General features: G+C 39.7%; 1 protein-coding gene across 1 annotated transcript in view; it reads right to left on the reverse strand.

Annotated features, from left to right (window-relative positions):
- The window catches only part of bmpr1ba (bone morphogenetic protein receptor, type IBa), a 123,880-nt gene that overhangs the window by 13,781 nt on the left and 95,706 nt on the right, over positions 1–14,393 (reverse strand). Inside the window, exons 6-8 of the mRNA XM_034170418.1 lie at positions 10,620–10,716; positions 3,001–3,139; positions 2,716–2,908 (exon numbers count right to left, since the gene is read on the reverse strand). Coding sequence (XP_034026309.1) covers positions 2,716–2,908; positions 3,001–3,139; positions 10,620–10,716 — 429 coding nt within the window. The remainder of the gene's footprint in view (positions 1–2,715; positions 2,909–3,000; positions 3,140–10,619; positions 10,717–14,393) is intronic.

Below are 14,393 nucleotides of genomic sequence, written 5' to 3' on the forward strand. Positions count from 1 at the left end.
AACACATTGTTTGAAGTTTCAAAAAATTGTCGCAAGACAGTATTATAACTGGATTATCAATACTTTTTAGATGATGTTAAAGGCTTATTTACATTCAAGAGACTTTATGTTCCATTTGCATAGGTATATTGTAAATGTAATTTTTGTACATTTCATTTAGTCACCTCAACAGCAAGTGCACTAAGCCATATCTTTACAGTGCACACATAAAAAGTGGTGCAAATGCTTTTCATGTGTGTCTGCCATCCTATTGCTATTTATACCGTGCTAAAGTTCAGAGTGTTGTGCACGATGGGACTGAATTACATGCCTCTATTACTCATGGGCATGCTGTGACCATGTTGTGGAAGAAGAAATAAGCCCTATATTGGCCCTGAGGCCCACTGATGCCAGAGCTTATTTCCAGATTCTGTGGCTTGCAATGAATGAGAGTTTACGATTCCCACTGGACGGGATGCAAGTCTGAGGTGGGTTACTTCCCCAGCCAAGGTCAGTACCCATTTACAGCTCGGTAGACTGAGACAATGCAGATGAAGTACCTTGTCCAAGGACACAGACAAGTAATGTGACTGGGAATCAAACCCAGGTCTAAAGCCCAACTCACCACCACACCGAGGTAGCTGCTCTACACCTTGTTGTGGGTATACCATAAATGTAACCAACTGGAGTGCCAGCTGTCATTGCCTTTATGCTGAAGTGCCCCAAATTGTAGTTTGTTGTTATTAAGAGGAGGCACTGAGCAGTGAAAAGTTATCTTTGGGTGACTGTATTCGCCCTATTGAGATATCCCATAATCCTTTGTGCACCAGAGAGTTGCTGCAGTCTAAACAACATAAAGAATCCACATGACGACAATTGCAAATGAACATTATACTACCAAATGTACATTTTGTATGCTTTTCATCACATTAATAAGAGGCTGCATGCATGATACCCTGAAAACTTGCTAAAACAAATATTCCAAAAATCCGTGTCTGCTATGTTTAATCTGCATGGAATTTAATAAATGCAAGCTGAATTTCAGACATTTTTATATATATATATATATTACTCTGGAACAAAGAGGACAAACAGTGTTGTGAAGAACAATAAGCAGGACATTAAAGAGCAAACTTCACTTTCCCTCAGAACGACATGAACAGAAAGCGATCGCGGCTCACAGCACACGATAACATTTATAAACCCAGAGTATATATTCACAAGAGTTAAGCACAATATACAAAGTGTTTTATGTTGCGATGTTAATGGTGTTATCCGTGTTCAGCGGTTGAAGTGCAGCCTGATCAAACCGTCTCAGTGCAGTTCTCAATGTTAAGGACAACTTGCAGTGCTGTGACCTCTCCGACGTTTTGTGAGATTTTATGGGATTTGAAACCTCAAAAGGGCGAATTAATTATTACTGTGGTGTGATATTTGAAACCTTATTATCATTTGACCAACACAATACAGACTGTCCCAACTAGAGGTATATAAGCAAGCTCACAAAATAATAACCCCACCCCACCACCACCAAACACACACACACACACACACACACACACACACACACACACACACACACACACACACACACACACACACACACACACACACACACACACACACACACACACACACACACACACACACACACACACACACACACACACTCTGTGCCATACTAGTTGCTTGCATGCTGTACATTTGTAAAATCTGTACAGAATGTACAACTGTATATTGGTGGTAGGAACTCTTTAGTGGTAAGATACCTGAATTAACAAACCAGTGTTTGCACATATAATTGATAAACATGATGCACGAAACAAAATACATCAAAAGTTGAATTATCTCCCCTCAAATATTATTTTCCTGCATGCAAGTGTTTGCATGGTGTTCTACCATTGTGTAAAGTTTCACTGAAATCCACCCACCAGTGTACTATAGGTTAGTGTGTGTCAATCCAAAACATAGATTTTTGTTTGCGAAGGCTATAAATGCTGTTTTTGTTTTTTCTTAAATGGCCTATCCTGTCCGTGGCTGATGCACATGTTGGTTGATGCAATTACTTCCTCCAGGGTTGACAACTGTAATGTCTTATTCTCTGTCCTCCCATGTACATGAATAAGACGTCTACAATTGATTCAAAATGCACCTGCTAATGTTCCAACCAGGATGGGAAAATGTGATCCTGTCACAACTGTATAAGCTTTGCTTCACTGGCTCCTGATATACACGTGAGATCAGATTTTAAGGTTTTACTGTTAAAATATAAAATCCTGACTGGTTGAGCTCCTTCATATCTCTTACATCTCACGGAGCATTTGTATCGTGTCTTGTGTCGCTTTCGCAAGATGCGGACTTACTTTCATTTCCAAGTGTGAGAAAGAAGTTTGCATCCTGTGGGGAATTTTCTTATCACGCTCCTGCTCGTTTGCATAGTCTGTCAGCTGAGATTAGATAATCATGCTTTGTTGAGTAAGGCCAAACTTAAGGAACACTGTTTTTCTCTTGAAATGAAACAAATTGTTATTCTGTTATTACGCTGTCATTTCTGAAATGATGCCCAAAATAGTTTAACTTTGCTATTTGTTGCTTTTCTCCTTCTGCTGTTTTCCTTTGTCTTCTCTGTTTTAATGTCCCCCATTTATTTTTAAGTTGTCGTGATGTAAATGCCGTCTTAAAGGAGCAACACAAATAATTTCATTGTTACCATCATAATAAATAAAGCAGGCTTACCCAGTATGTTCTCATGTCTCATAAGGACAGTCTGGTAGATCTCCGTCTCTCTGAACCAGCTGGCCTCCTCTGTGGTGAAGAAAACTTTAACGGCCACTTTCTCTCCCCTCCACCTGCCCATCCACACCTCTCCATACCTGCCCTTACCGATCTGCTTCACCATCTGTATCTGTTTGGCAATTGTTCTCTGCACCTAAGGGGTTGGAAAAAGGGACAGGAACTTCATCAAGCCAGGAGAAAATCTCCATGGTTAGTAGGTTTTTGGCTGCAAAGTGATTCTCTCACCAACAGAGGGAGCCCTGATCCTGATCCAGAAGTCTGAGACTGTTCTATCAGATCCTTCAGAGATTCTCCAGGAGGGATGTACGTCTCATCCTGCTCCAAACCAATACTGTATCGTGGGCGAGACTCTTGCAGCTTATACCTATAAAAACTTGTATTATTCTCCAAACCACAATATAAAATAAAAAAGTGCCAAAACCTCTTTCATAAACCATACTTGTAATATAATGTATTGTAGTGATTTCACCAGATAAACTTAGTCCAATGTTTCATATGAGAATTATGTCTGATGAACTAAATATCATTTTAATGGTTTTTAAAAAGTATCTATTGATAAATCCAAAAATTTCCTTTGGGATTAAATAATTTCCTTCAGGATTCATAAAGTTCTTTGTTCTTATTCTTTTTATGATTTTTATGGGTTCACCACTGTTTCCATCTTTTTCCATCTCACCCTGTCCTCTGCATTGTCCTCTGTCACACCAACCGCCTGCATGTCCTCCCTCACCACATCCATAAACCTCCTCTATGACCTTCTCCTCCTACCTGATGGCCCCATCCTTAGCATCCTTTTCCTATATACACTGGGTCCCTCCTCTGTGTATTGTCGAAACCACCTCAATATTGTCTCTCTAATATTGTCTCCAAATTGAACCACCTGTGACATGTTCCACTCTGACATGTTCATTCCTAATGCTGTCCATCCTCATCACTCCCAAAGAAAATCACAGCATCTTCAGCTCTGCCTCCTGACTTTTTCTTAGCGATGCCCGCTTACTCCAACATAGGGTCACAGGGGGCTATCCCAGCAGTCATACATAGGACATGAGACGAGCACACACTGGACAGAATGCCAGTCTATCACAGGGCCACATTTAGACAGAAAAACACATTCACACATGCAAGCACACCTACGGTCAATTTAGTCACCAAATTACATAACTGCCATGTCTTTGGAAGTTGCAGACTACTACTACTAATAATAATACTCTATATTATAATAGCTTCTGTATGTGTGCATGCATGTGTATGGCTTCAATAATGGAGAAGCTGGGGAGAGAAGACATTTGCCGTTTGGTAAGCATAAAGGATGAATGTTGCAAACACAGAGGGTTGATAGGACTAATATTTTTAGAGAAAATAGCAATGTTAGCTAACAACAGTGAACAATGGACGTTCTTGCAATGCACCATGGGAGTTTGGGGTTTGCGGTTTTAAAATTCTGGTTCATTTTAGTTTAACAGTGTTGTTAATGTTATCAATTTATTGTGTTTGTAGTTCAATTGGTTTAGTCAGTTTAGTTAAGTGTCATGTGCCATGAGTGACAAGCATAGTGCGTTTGATGTCTTCTGCCACCGACTCTGTTTCTTGGTTTGAAAAAATAAAAGCACCTGCTTGCAGCAGAATGCAGAAAAGACAAAAAGCTCTGCATGCATATGATTAACTTTGATCACGGACAAACTGGGAAGAGCTGACATTTGCCTTTTGGTGTGCTTATGTATTTTGGATGAAGGACGAATGTCACCAAAACAGAACATTGATAGGACTAATGTTTTTGGAGGAACTATGGATAATAGCTAACAACACTGAACAACGGACATTGATAAATACATTTTGGACTTGCATGCCATTCCAGCAGGGGGTAGTAAACCATCTCTATATTAAAAGTCATTGCGTGATTTTATTTAGTAAGTTCAATGTAAGTACATAATATAATTGTAAATATGTTAAAAATACATATAGGACACAAGAAAGTGGAAACACTTAAAATCAAATGACAAAATAGAAGTAATAATAAAATAAAATAATAATACTGATAATAATAATAGTGTGTATATGATAACAAGAACCTAAATAATTTCTAAATACATTATGACAGTAATTTAACATTAAAAAATTACGTAATTAACAGGATATTAAAGGGTTGAGTTCTTCTAAAAATGTTGAGGTCTAATGTTCTAAAAACATTCTGGACTCACACACCATTCCAACTCATTATAGAAACTTTGCATAATTTATTACCACCCTTGAAAAATGTCAGCTACCTATTTTATAAACACTACCCAATCTAGAGCCTGTGGACTCCATGGGCAACACACTAGTAATAATGATGATGATGATGATAATATATAATGAATAGAATAATAATAATGAATATAGTTTAACAACTAAGCATTCAATCAGTATTACACTGAGTGTTACAGTTTTACTCCTACAATTCTGTGTTGGAGGAATGGAGGAAGAATATAAAAAATTGTTTTACTTTAAAAAATGGAAAGGAGTAGCATTTATTAAAGGTGATTTTTTTTTTTCCTCTTAGCAGAGCTGTTAACTTGATAAGCATGCACAATGGATTGATTTTTAATGTGCTTGAAATATGTTTCTGTACAAGTGCAATATCTAGGAAAGCACAAGTATTAGATTGAGACTCTCTATTGGCAGATAATATGATATGATATAATTGGTTCACTTGCCATGTGGCAAGTAGATCTGGACCCCCAACTTGCACGGCATGGTAAGTGACCTCAAGGGCAAAGCATAGAGCTCTGAACTGCCTTGGTATCACGACTGCCTTGTAAACTTTCCGTTTAACTCGAAATACGGTGCATCTGTAAACATAGTTAACCAACAAAAGAAGGGGAAAAAAGGAAACGGAAAACATTGTTAGCTAACATGCCAGGAGCAAAATGGATACATTTTTAGTGCATAAATCTACCAGTGAGAAGACAGAGTTTGGGGCAACCAAAAAAGAAGAAAGTAGAGGATGATCTTCGTTTGCTCCTCTCCACAGTGCATCCCCCACATCAGCCGCCTGTGTACGTCAAAGACCCAGACTCATTCGCACTAAACAAGAGGTGAGACTAGATGAGAGACTAAATATGTATAAAAATTTAATTAATATTATTTATATTAAAATGTGTTAATTATGCCAAAGACGTTTGAAAACACACAGAGATGTTTAAATGTTAAGAAAAACGATGTTTAAAAATATGACAAAAGATAAAAGTAGAAAAATAGAAAGTTTTTTTAAAAACATGTTTAAAATGTTTGAAAAGGGTGTAAAATGTGTGAAGGAATAGAAAGTTATTTAAAACATGTTTAAATTGTTTAAAGGCTGTAAAATGTGTAAATGCATAGACAGTTCCTTAAAAACACACAAATATATTTAAAATGTGTTTAAGATGTGTAAAAGAATAAAAAGAAACACACAAAGATGTTGAAATTGTGTATATGTGGGTCGGGGGTGCAGCTATTCATTTGTTCTCTGGGGGGGCTCATTCTCCCACACTTTGAAACCCTTGGCATAGAGCATTAAATCTGACCAGAGTTTCACTGCAACAGAGGCGTCTGATTGGTTCGGACACTAGGGCACTGGCAGAGGACACTCGTATGATCGACCACACCTGCGCTTCAAGGGTGTCTTGCTGGGAAATGAGCTAAGAGGAAGGAGTGACAGGGGCAGTCTCACCAGGCATCACAGGACATGTGCAGCACATGCAGCAGAGATTTTCACTCGCGCATTGGACAAATAAGTCATTCATGCAGGTGCATATAAAAAAACAACAAAAAAGACAAACGAACTGGATGCTACACCATCTCAAGTCACAGACGGATGGATGCTAGGAAGGAAAGCCCACACATCTGCCCTGGCCCTCAACATCCTCCTAATCAATCCAGGTAAATGTAAAGATCCATCCCACTAAGATCTGCCAACCTGTCCATCACCATTTCAGATAAGAAAGGGCTCAGAGCCAATTGTTGATGTAATCTCATATCCACCTTGAATGTATCTGTCATTCTGACTGCACATCTCACCACTGTCAAACCTTGTACACATCCTGACCCACCCTATATACTTCTTTGCCACTCGACTTCCTGAATCCTGAGACAATACCACAACTCTTCTCATGGCACCCGATCATAAAATATTTCTAAATTCGCAAATCACACAATGCAACTTCTTCTGGCCTTCTTTATACTTTTCCAACAGCACTGTCAGAGAAAACATTGTATATGTGGTGCTCTTCCTTGGAAAGAAACCATTTTGCTGCTCACAGATCTTCACATCCATTTGAAGTCTGCTCTTTCCTATAGCATCACACTGTGGCTGATTTGCTTTATGCCTCTGTAGTTACAACAGCTCTGCACATCACCTCTATTCGTAAAACAAGGCTGCTCTGAGAGCACAATATCCCCTGCTGGCAAATGCTGCTTTGGTACAAGTGCTTGTTACACTGTGATAGCATTTCAAGGTATGCGATAGCTGTTTTTAGAATGCAGACATCAACTCATGAAACTGGCAGTGTCTAGATTTGTTAAGGGCCATAACTCTGCCCAAATGTGTCAATCTTTAACAGCAGTACAATGTACATATTACCAACCTAAAACAAGGAACTGTACCAAGTTTCCCAAAATGTCTACTAAAAAAGTGAGAGGAGTTGATTTCAGAATGCAGGCACTCACTCATAAAACTGACAGAGTCTAGATTTGCTAATCAAGGGCCAGAACTCTGGTAGAATGGGCACAGCTTGAACGATATGATAATATGTGTATTACAAACCTATAACAAAGACTTGTACCAAGTTTCACAAAAGTCTTCCTAAAATTGTGAGAGGAGTTGATTTCAGAACTCCTTAAACCCTTTTTGGGATGGACGGATGGACAGACAAACAGACAGAAATTGCCACAACATAATCCCCCTTCGGGCCTTCAGCCAGCAGGGGATAACTAGTACACTTCTTATAAATTTCTCTGACATCCTCCTGCTTTCCAAAAAAAATATAGCAATCTGGTTAAAAACTCCACTGTCATCTCTCCTCAACATTTTCCTGCCTGCACTGGTACACTCAAAAAATGGCTCATTGGATGAACTCAATTCAATTATGGGCAGGATTTCCATCTAATAAATATATGTAGTCCCAACTAAATTAAATTACATTGTCTTGCATGAATGTGCTTTATTTGAGTTGGGGCTACATATATTTATTAGATGGAAATTCAATCCAATGAGTCAGTTTTTTGAGTGTATCACACAACAAATGACTCATTGGATGAACTCAATTCAATTATGGGCAGGATTTCCATCTCATAAATATAAATAAAAAGAAATGTAACACTTTTCATGCACTCACAGCGATAAAATGCCAGAACCATTTTCTTTTATTAATATCTTTAATATGATGTGAGCGGAAAAAAAAAAACCCCTTTGGGCCACGACCTCAGACAACACCAGCCACTGAATTTAAACAGCATATTAAATAAATAAATAAATAAATGCTGATGATTTTATTACATTCTTGCTGGACGTAATGAGAGTGAGTGAGTGTGTGTGCATGCTTGTGTGTGAGACAGAGAAAAAAACAATTCATAGTTAAACATCAAGTTTTACTTCTTGCTTTGATGACCAGTGATAATATATGTGCTTTGACTGTCAGTATATATTGTTGCTTGGAACGATATGTGCCGGTGCCTTTGAACAGTCGTAGCGACAATATATGCCATAACACTCCTACTTTAGGGCCCAGTCCCACTGGCGTTTAGGAGGATTTGCGTATGGATTGCGCACAAAATTGGTTCATAATCGCTTAACATCCGCAATATGCGTGAAACATGCTTGTATGAGTCGGCTGACACCCGCACACGTCCGCAATTGTCCTCAGAGGCACGTTTTTCCGTTTCCAGGATTTTTGAGCTGCACAAAATTTTGGCTGCAGATGACATCTGCCTTATACTCTATACATACACAATACATACTCAATCTATGCGCTGTATATTGCCGTCATCTGCTGATATCCACAACTGACGGGGGTTTGCGGCTTGGCAGCGGACTGGGACAGTGTGTAAAACGGATATTTAGCATGCCCATCATGTCCACATCACGAACTAAAATAAGTTGTAGTGACTGCATACAGATTGGCCGCGTTTTTAATTACGTCTGCTTTGCATCTGATTTGCCGCGGATGCAAATCAGATGCGCTGTGTTCACAGCTGGACACCGTTCTTTGTTCTACCGGCTGCCACGCGCTCTGCGCTGGATGCTGTGTATATAAAATAATTATTCTGTGGCGGATTAATCATTTTATTCTGCAAATTGGCCATTGAAAACGGCTCTAATCACCTCCTGAATCACAGAGGAAGCTGCACCTTGTTAGCCAAGCTGCAGAAAGCATTTTGAGCCATCTAAAAAGGTAATTATTTGACTTGTTTACATTGTCAAGGCTTGGTAAACAGTTGCATGTTTTTTCGTTCTTGTCTGCGGCTGTTATAGTATTTATGCCTGTGTTTACAACAAATTTAACTTCTTGTTATAATCGTTCAGACAAGCTGCGCTCTGATGCGATCCGCTGACGTCACCACTCACCCTGTTCACTGCTTCTTTACTCCAGTCAACTTGTCCAAGTCCAACGCGCAAACACGTGCACCATACATTCATAATACAGCTGTAATACTGCCGTGATAATCGCAATGCGTCGGATCTGTTTCCTCACTACATGCGTTATACAACCGTGATTGTTCATCATATATTCTGTATACATTATTAATATATCCATAATTCATACAGGGACATTTGTCATTTTTAGCCATTTTTGTTGCGGACGACAACGAATGCCCGTAATTTGTATACTCAATTCATGCGCAATTAATCCTCTCCCCAGTGGGACCGGGCCCTTAGGTTTCATCATCTTATGCTTAGCTAGGCTCTCACTCTGGTCTTTTTCTTCACTTCCAAAGTCATCCAACATAGGATACAATCCACCTGTGCGCACCGTCCTCCACTCACACCGCACTGTGCAAATGTTTTAGGCACATGTAATGCATCATAAAAGCATTACAAATTATGAAAACCTGATAATTATTCATAAATAAATGAAATGTGATGAATTTCAACTTTAATGACAATCAATATAAAAACTGGGGTCGACATCGGTGTGATTTTTTGGTATATACGTCGCACCAGAGTTGCAGAAGGCACATGAAGTCCAAAACAAATTTAAGAAAAATGCAACTTGAAGTATAAGTAAATGTGTTTTACAATCAATTTAATATTGCATGAGCATTTGCAACTGTTTTTCTGTGGTATTCTATTGACCAGTACACTTATAAAGAAATTATTATTATTATTATTATTGCGGAATAAAGAGATCTAACTCATATATTCACATTTGTATGAACTTATTTTGGGTTGACATGCGAATAAAATAGGGGGAGGGGCATCAAACGCTACGTTTATTATTACTCTGGGATGCCTAGAACCTTTGCACAGTACTTCTTTGCAAAGCCTTTTGCACACATCTGTCAACTTTCTCCCAGATGGACAGCTGGCTTAAACAACACTCTTGTAATTAATACAAGGTTGTAATTGTTTCTCTTATTTTTTGTTATTGTCTAACACTTCTGTTAGTTGCAACCACTTTGAATTTTAACTCAAACTTTTATTCCTGTGTGAATCTTACGAGTGGCTAGCATTTTCTAACCTTTTTCAGGATTACTGGGTAGATTTACATCAATATGTACTTAGTACTGTTAATGTATACACAAACATGAGGGGGGCTTCACAGAGTTATGGTGTAAAGTGTATTATGGTGTGTGTATATGAGTCTATACTGTTTACATGTGTTTACCTGTAGCAGAGGAACACAATAATAAGAGCCACTATTATGCTGCACACTGTAACTGAGATCAACAAGGCCTTGAGGTGAATGTCTCCCTCGACATAGTCTAGAAAAGACAGGATGAAGAGGCGGACAAATGAATGAACACAAAATGCCTGCGGTAGTAAAAGAAATGACAAAAAAGCATGGGAATGACATGGGATAAAGAAAATGTCAGAAAACAAATTTGAGAAAAAAAAACCCCACGAAAGATCAATCACATTTCTCTGTTCCACCATTTGTTGCTGATTCTTAATATCTTATTGTTGTCATCATTGCTCTCATTAAAACATGTTCTAACATCCTTGAAACGGTGAGCCAGAGGAAAAATTGGACATGGACCAGTGACTGTTTGACAGAGTTTCCATCCTCTGGACCATGCTTCTGTCAAAATGTAGTTCAGAAACATGTTAACTCTACACAAGGCTTCCTTGCAGTGTAACCATATGCCAACTGTTGACCTCACAGTCGATCCTCAAGTCAAAGTAAGTTTTGATGAACCAAAGAATTCCTTGATGTGTTAAAAGCGATGGGTTTTGTTCAGTGCAGCTCACAAGGTGAGTCTTTGTAAAAAACTGATTTATAGACACAGGAGAAAATAATAGACACCCATCAGTCAACACAGCAACAGATAAGAAATATGTTCCTGTACATATCTGGAAGAGTACTGGAAATACAGAGGGAGTGTGCACAGCATGTAGTAGAGGAAGGTATTGAGAAAGGCCAGTGGACTTCTTGTGAAATGCCCTTCTGATCTATGTGCATCAACAGGGTGCACAATGCATTTATCAATGTGTTTTTAAGAGAAATATTGCAGAAACAGGATAACAACTGTCCAACATTCAGAAAGGGTGAAGGAGAACAATCCCACCTAAAGGATCACAACTTCTACTGTTCTGTCTGAAGGTTTTCCTCAATTTTTCAAATCTGAATTTGTGCCCTATCAGAAGGTTAATTGCTATTTTGCTATTACAATTGTTAATACTATTTGTAGTTGTTGTTCATTATATGTGTGAGTTACACAACATGTCTGCACTAGTCACTGAAAAAATATCTTACAATTCTATATTTGCACATTTAGTACAAATTGTATCACCCAAATACTACAGAATTGTACCGCCACAAAGAAAACACTTCTGCTGTCCCTACTGTACATAACTATTAGACAAACTCTGTAATGTACTTGCTATTAATAAATGCAATGTCAAATCTGACAAAGTTGGGATGGCATGACATGAAACCATCAATTTCTATTTAATGCACTAGATGGCGGACGCAGCCTGTGAGCTGTTGCCACGCAGCCGCCATCTTGCTTAGCATTATTATGTGTCGTCAGGCATTGGATTAAATAGAAATCGATGATTCACTTACTTAAACTTGGATTAGAGTGACCTGAAAATGCCATTTTTTACAGCGTTCAGGTGCAGCAACAAGCTGACAAAGAGAGAGCTTTCATAAGTATTATATGTAATATTACGAGCAAAGCAACGCACAGCAGCACGAAGCTCACTCATGGTATAGGGAGTCCCATACAGGAAGTGCCAAATTTTGAGTGAAACAGGAAGTGTCAAATATTGAACACTTCCTGGCATGGGTGGAGCTGGATTGTATTAGATTTCCCTGAAATCTGATTAGACACCCCAGCTGCCACATGTCTGGTTGAAGAGAACCATTCTGAAATCTGTGACACATATTGACTGCTAGTTCCATCCTGTACAGTAGTTGGTGCTGTGTTCCACAAAAAAGTTCTAATCCACCTTAGTAGAAGAAGAAAAATGTTTGAGCTAGTTTTAAATTTGAACACATCGTCTAAACCACAGACTCCTAGTTATACTGGTGAGTAAACAGCCATTTTCTGTCTAAAATGATCTTCCTTAAACTCAAACTGATAGAAAATCTCTACAACTTGGTATAAATTTATTTTAAACTATAAAATACAGCTTCCTGATGGAGTGGTGTAGAGGAGGTTTTTTTTTTTTTTAAAAAAAGAAGACCTGAAAATTCAGCTAATTTGGCCATATTGTGCAGCCCTACTGTGAAGTAGCTGAAAAGTTAGAATCTGAATTTACATCAACATAAAAAAACATGCTTGAAGTTGTAGGGGGTTAAGAGGGGCATAGTTGGGGGGATAGGGTTAGATTTTTAGCCATGCATGTGCTCCTCACAAGAATTTACTGAAAAAGTTTGAAGGACCAAAATTACATGGTGAGGACTCTTACAGGCATGTAAGATGCAAATTAAAGCCCCTTTCACACCAGGCCTGCATACAGTTGCATATCCTGTGTATCTAATAATGCAGGAATGTCTGCATCAGCTGCACGCAGCAGGGAGAGAGAAGCTTGAGGAGGTGAGGGCGCCAAGGAGCTGCAGCCACACTGTAATGAGAAGGTGTGCGCTCTGATCTCTCTTCTAGTTTCTTCCTGTGACCACGGAGCTCAGCCGGCGATCGCGCATGCGTCCGTGAGTGGACGTGGAGATGTCCTTCGTGAGGAGATGTGGAGATGTCCTCTGTGAGGACACTGGATGTGGACATGTCCTCTACCTGGTGATTGGCCTGTAAGCAGGAGTTGATGGAATTTATTTAACACAATCGTGAGAGAACTCATGAGGATGTGAGAGCGCCGAGGAGCTACAGCCAGGCTGCGTGATTTATAGCTCACCAACAATGGAGCACAGCAGGAATCACAAATTGGCATCGGGTAGCATTATATTGTGTGGGTCTGGCATCCAGTCACGTTAAGTACCGTTACATTACCTTAACGTACGTGAAAACTACTTCCTTTCTGCATCCAGTGCTCTCTGCCGAAAATCCGCAAAAAAATTAAACATGTTAATTAAACATGTTTAATTTTTTGCGTCCGTTTTGCGTTGCCCTTTGCGTCCCTCAGCGTGCTGTGGCGTTAGGCTTCAAAACTCGGCGTCATCATGACGCCGCATGACGCCGCATGACGCAACTCTATGTTGACCCGGTGTGAAAGGGGCTTAAGGAAATGCTTAAAATGGCGGTGATTAAGAGGGCAGTAGTTGGGGAGTCTGGGGGCGAAGCCCCTCAGAAGCAGAAGATTTTTGCCATGATTATACTCTCAGCATATTTATTGAAAATAAACTGTGACGGACCTAAATGAGATGGTGAGGACTCTTTTCCAGGCATGTGAGAATGCAAATAAAGAAAATGCTTAAAGTGGCAGGGGTTAAAGAGGGCCGTAGTTGGGGGGCCTGGAGGTCGAAGCTCCCCAGAAGCTGAAGATTTTTAAATGCCCACCTCATCCACAATTTCTCGGATAGTCACATGACTGAAAAGCCACCAAAAGCCGTCTGAATCTTCCGAATGGTGGAAGAGCTGGGCATGTTACAACATGTCCTGTGAGGCTTCAACACGAAGGCGCTTTTGCTGCACCATCAGCTTCGTGCCGATGAATTTCGCCGCCACTCTTGTCATGGCAAAATCTTCTGTCACAGTGGAATGTGCCGAAAAAGTGCTGATGTCCACCTCTTCCGCAGTTTCTCGGATAGTCACACGACAGTCCCACATCACCACAGCATTCACTTTGGAAATGATCTTGTCATTTCAGCATGTTGATGGCCGCCCGAAGCGTGGCTCGCTCTCCACCGTTGTGCGGCCATCTTTAAACCGGTTGTACTGCTCCTTAATCTGTGTGATGCCCATAGGATCGTCACTGAAAGCCATCTGAATAATCCGAATGGTTTCCACCTGGCTGTCGCCCAGTTTCTGGCAAAATGTGA

Source organism: Thalassophryne amazonica, chromosome 5 (genome assembly GCF_902500255.1).
Source record: "Thalassophryne amazonica chromosome 5, fThaAma1.1, whole genome shotgun sequence".
Classification (NCBI taxonomy): Eukaryota; Metazoa; Chordata; class Actinopteri; order Batrachoidiformes; family Batrachoididae; genus Thalassophryne; species Thalassophryne amazonica.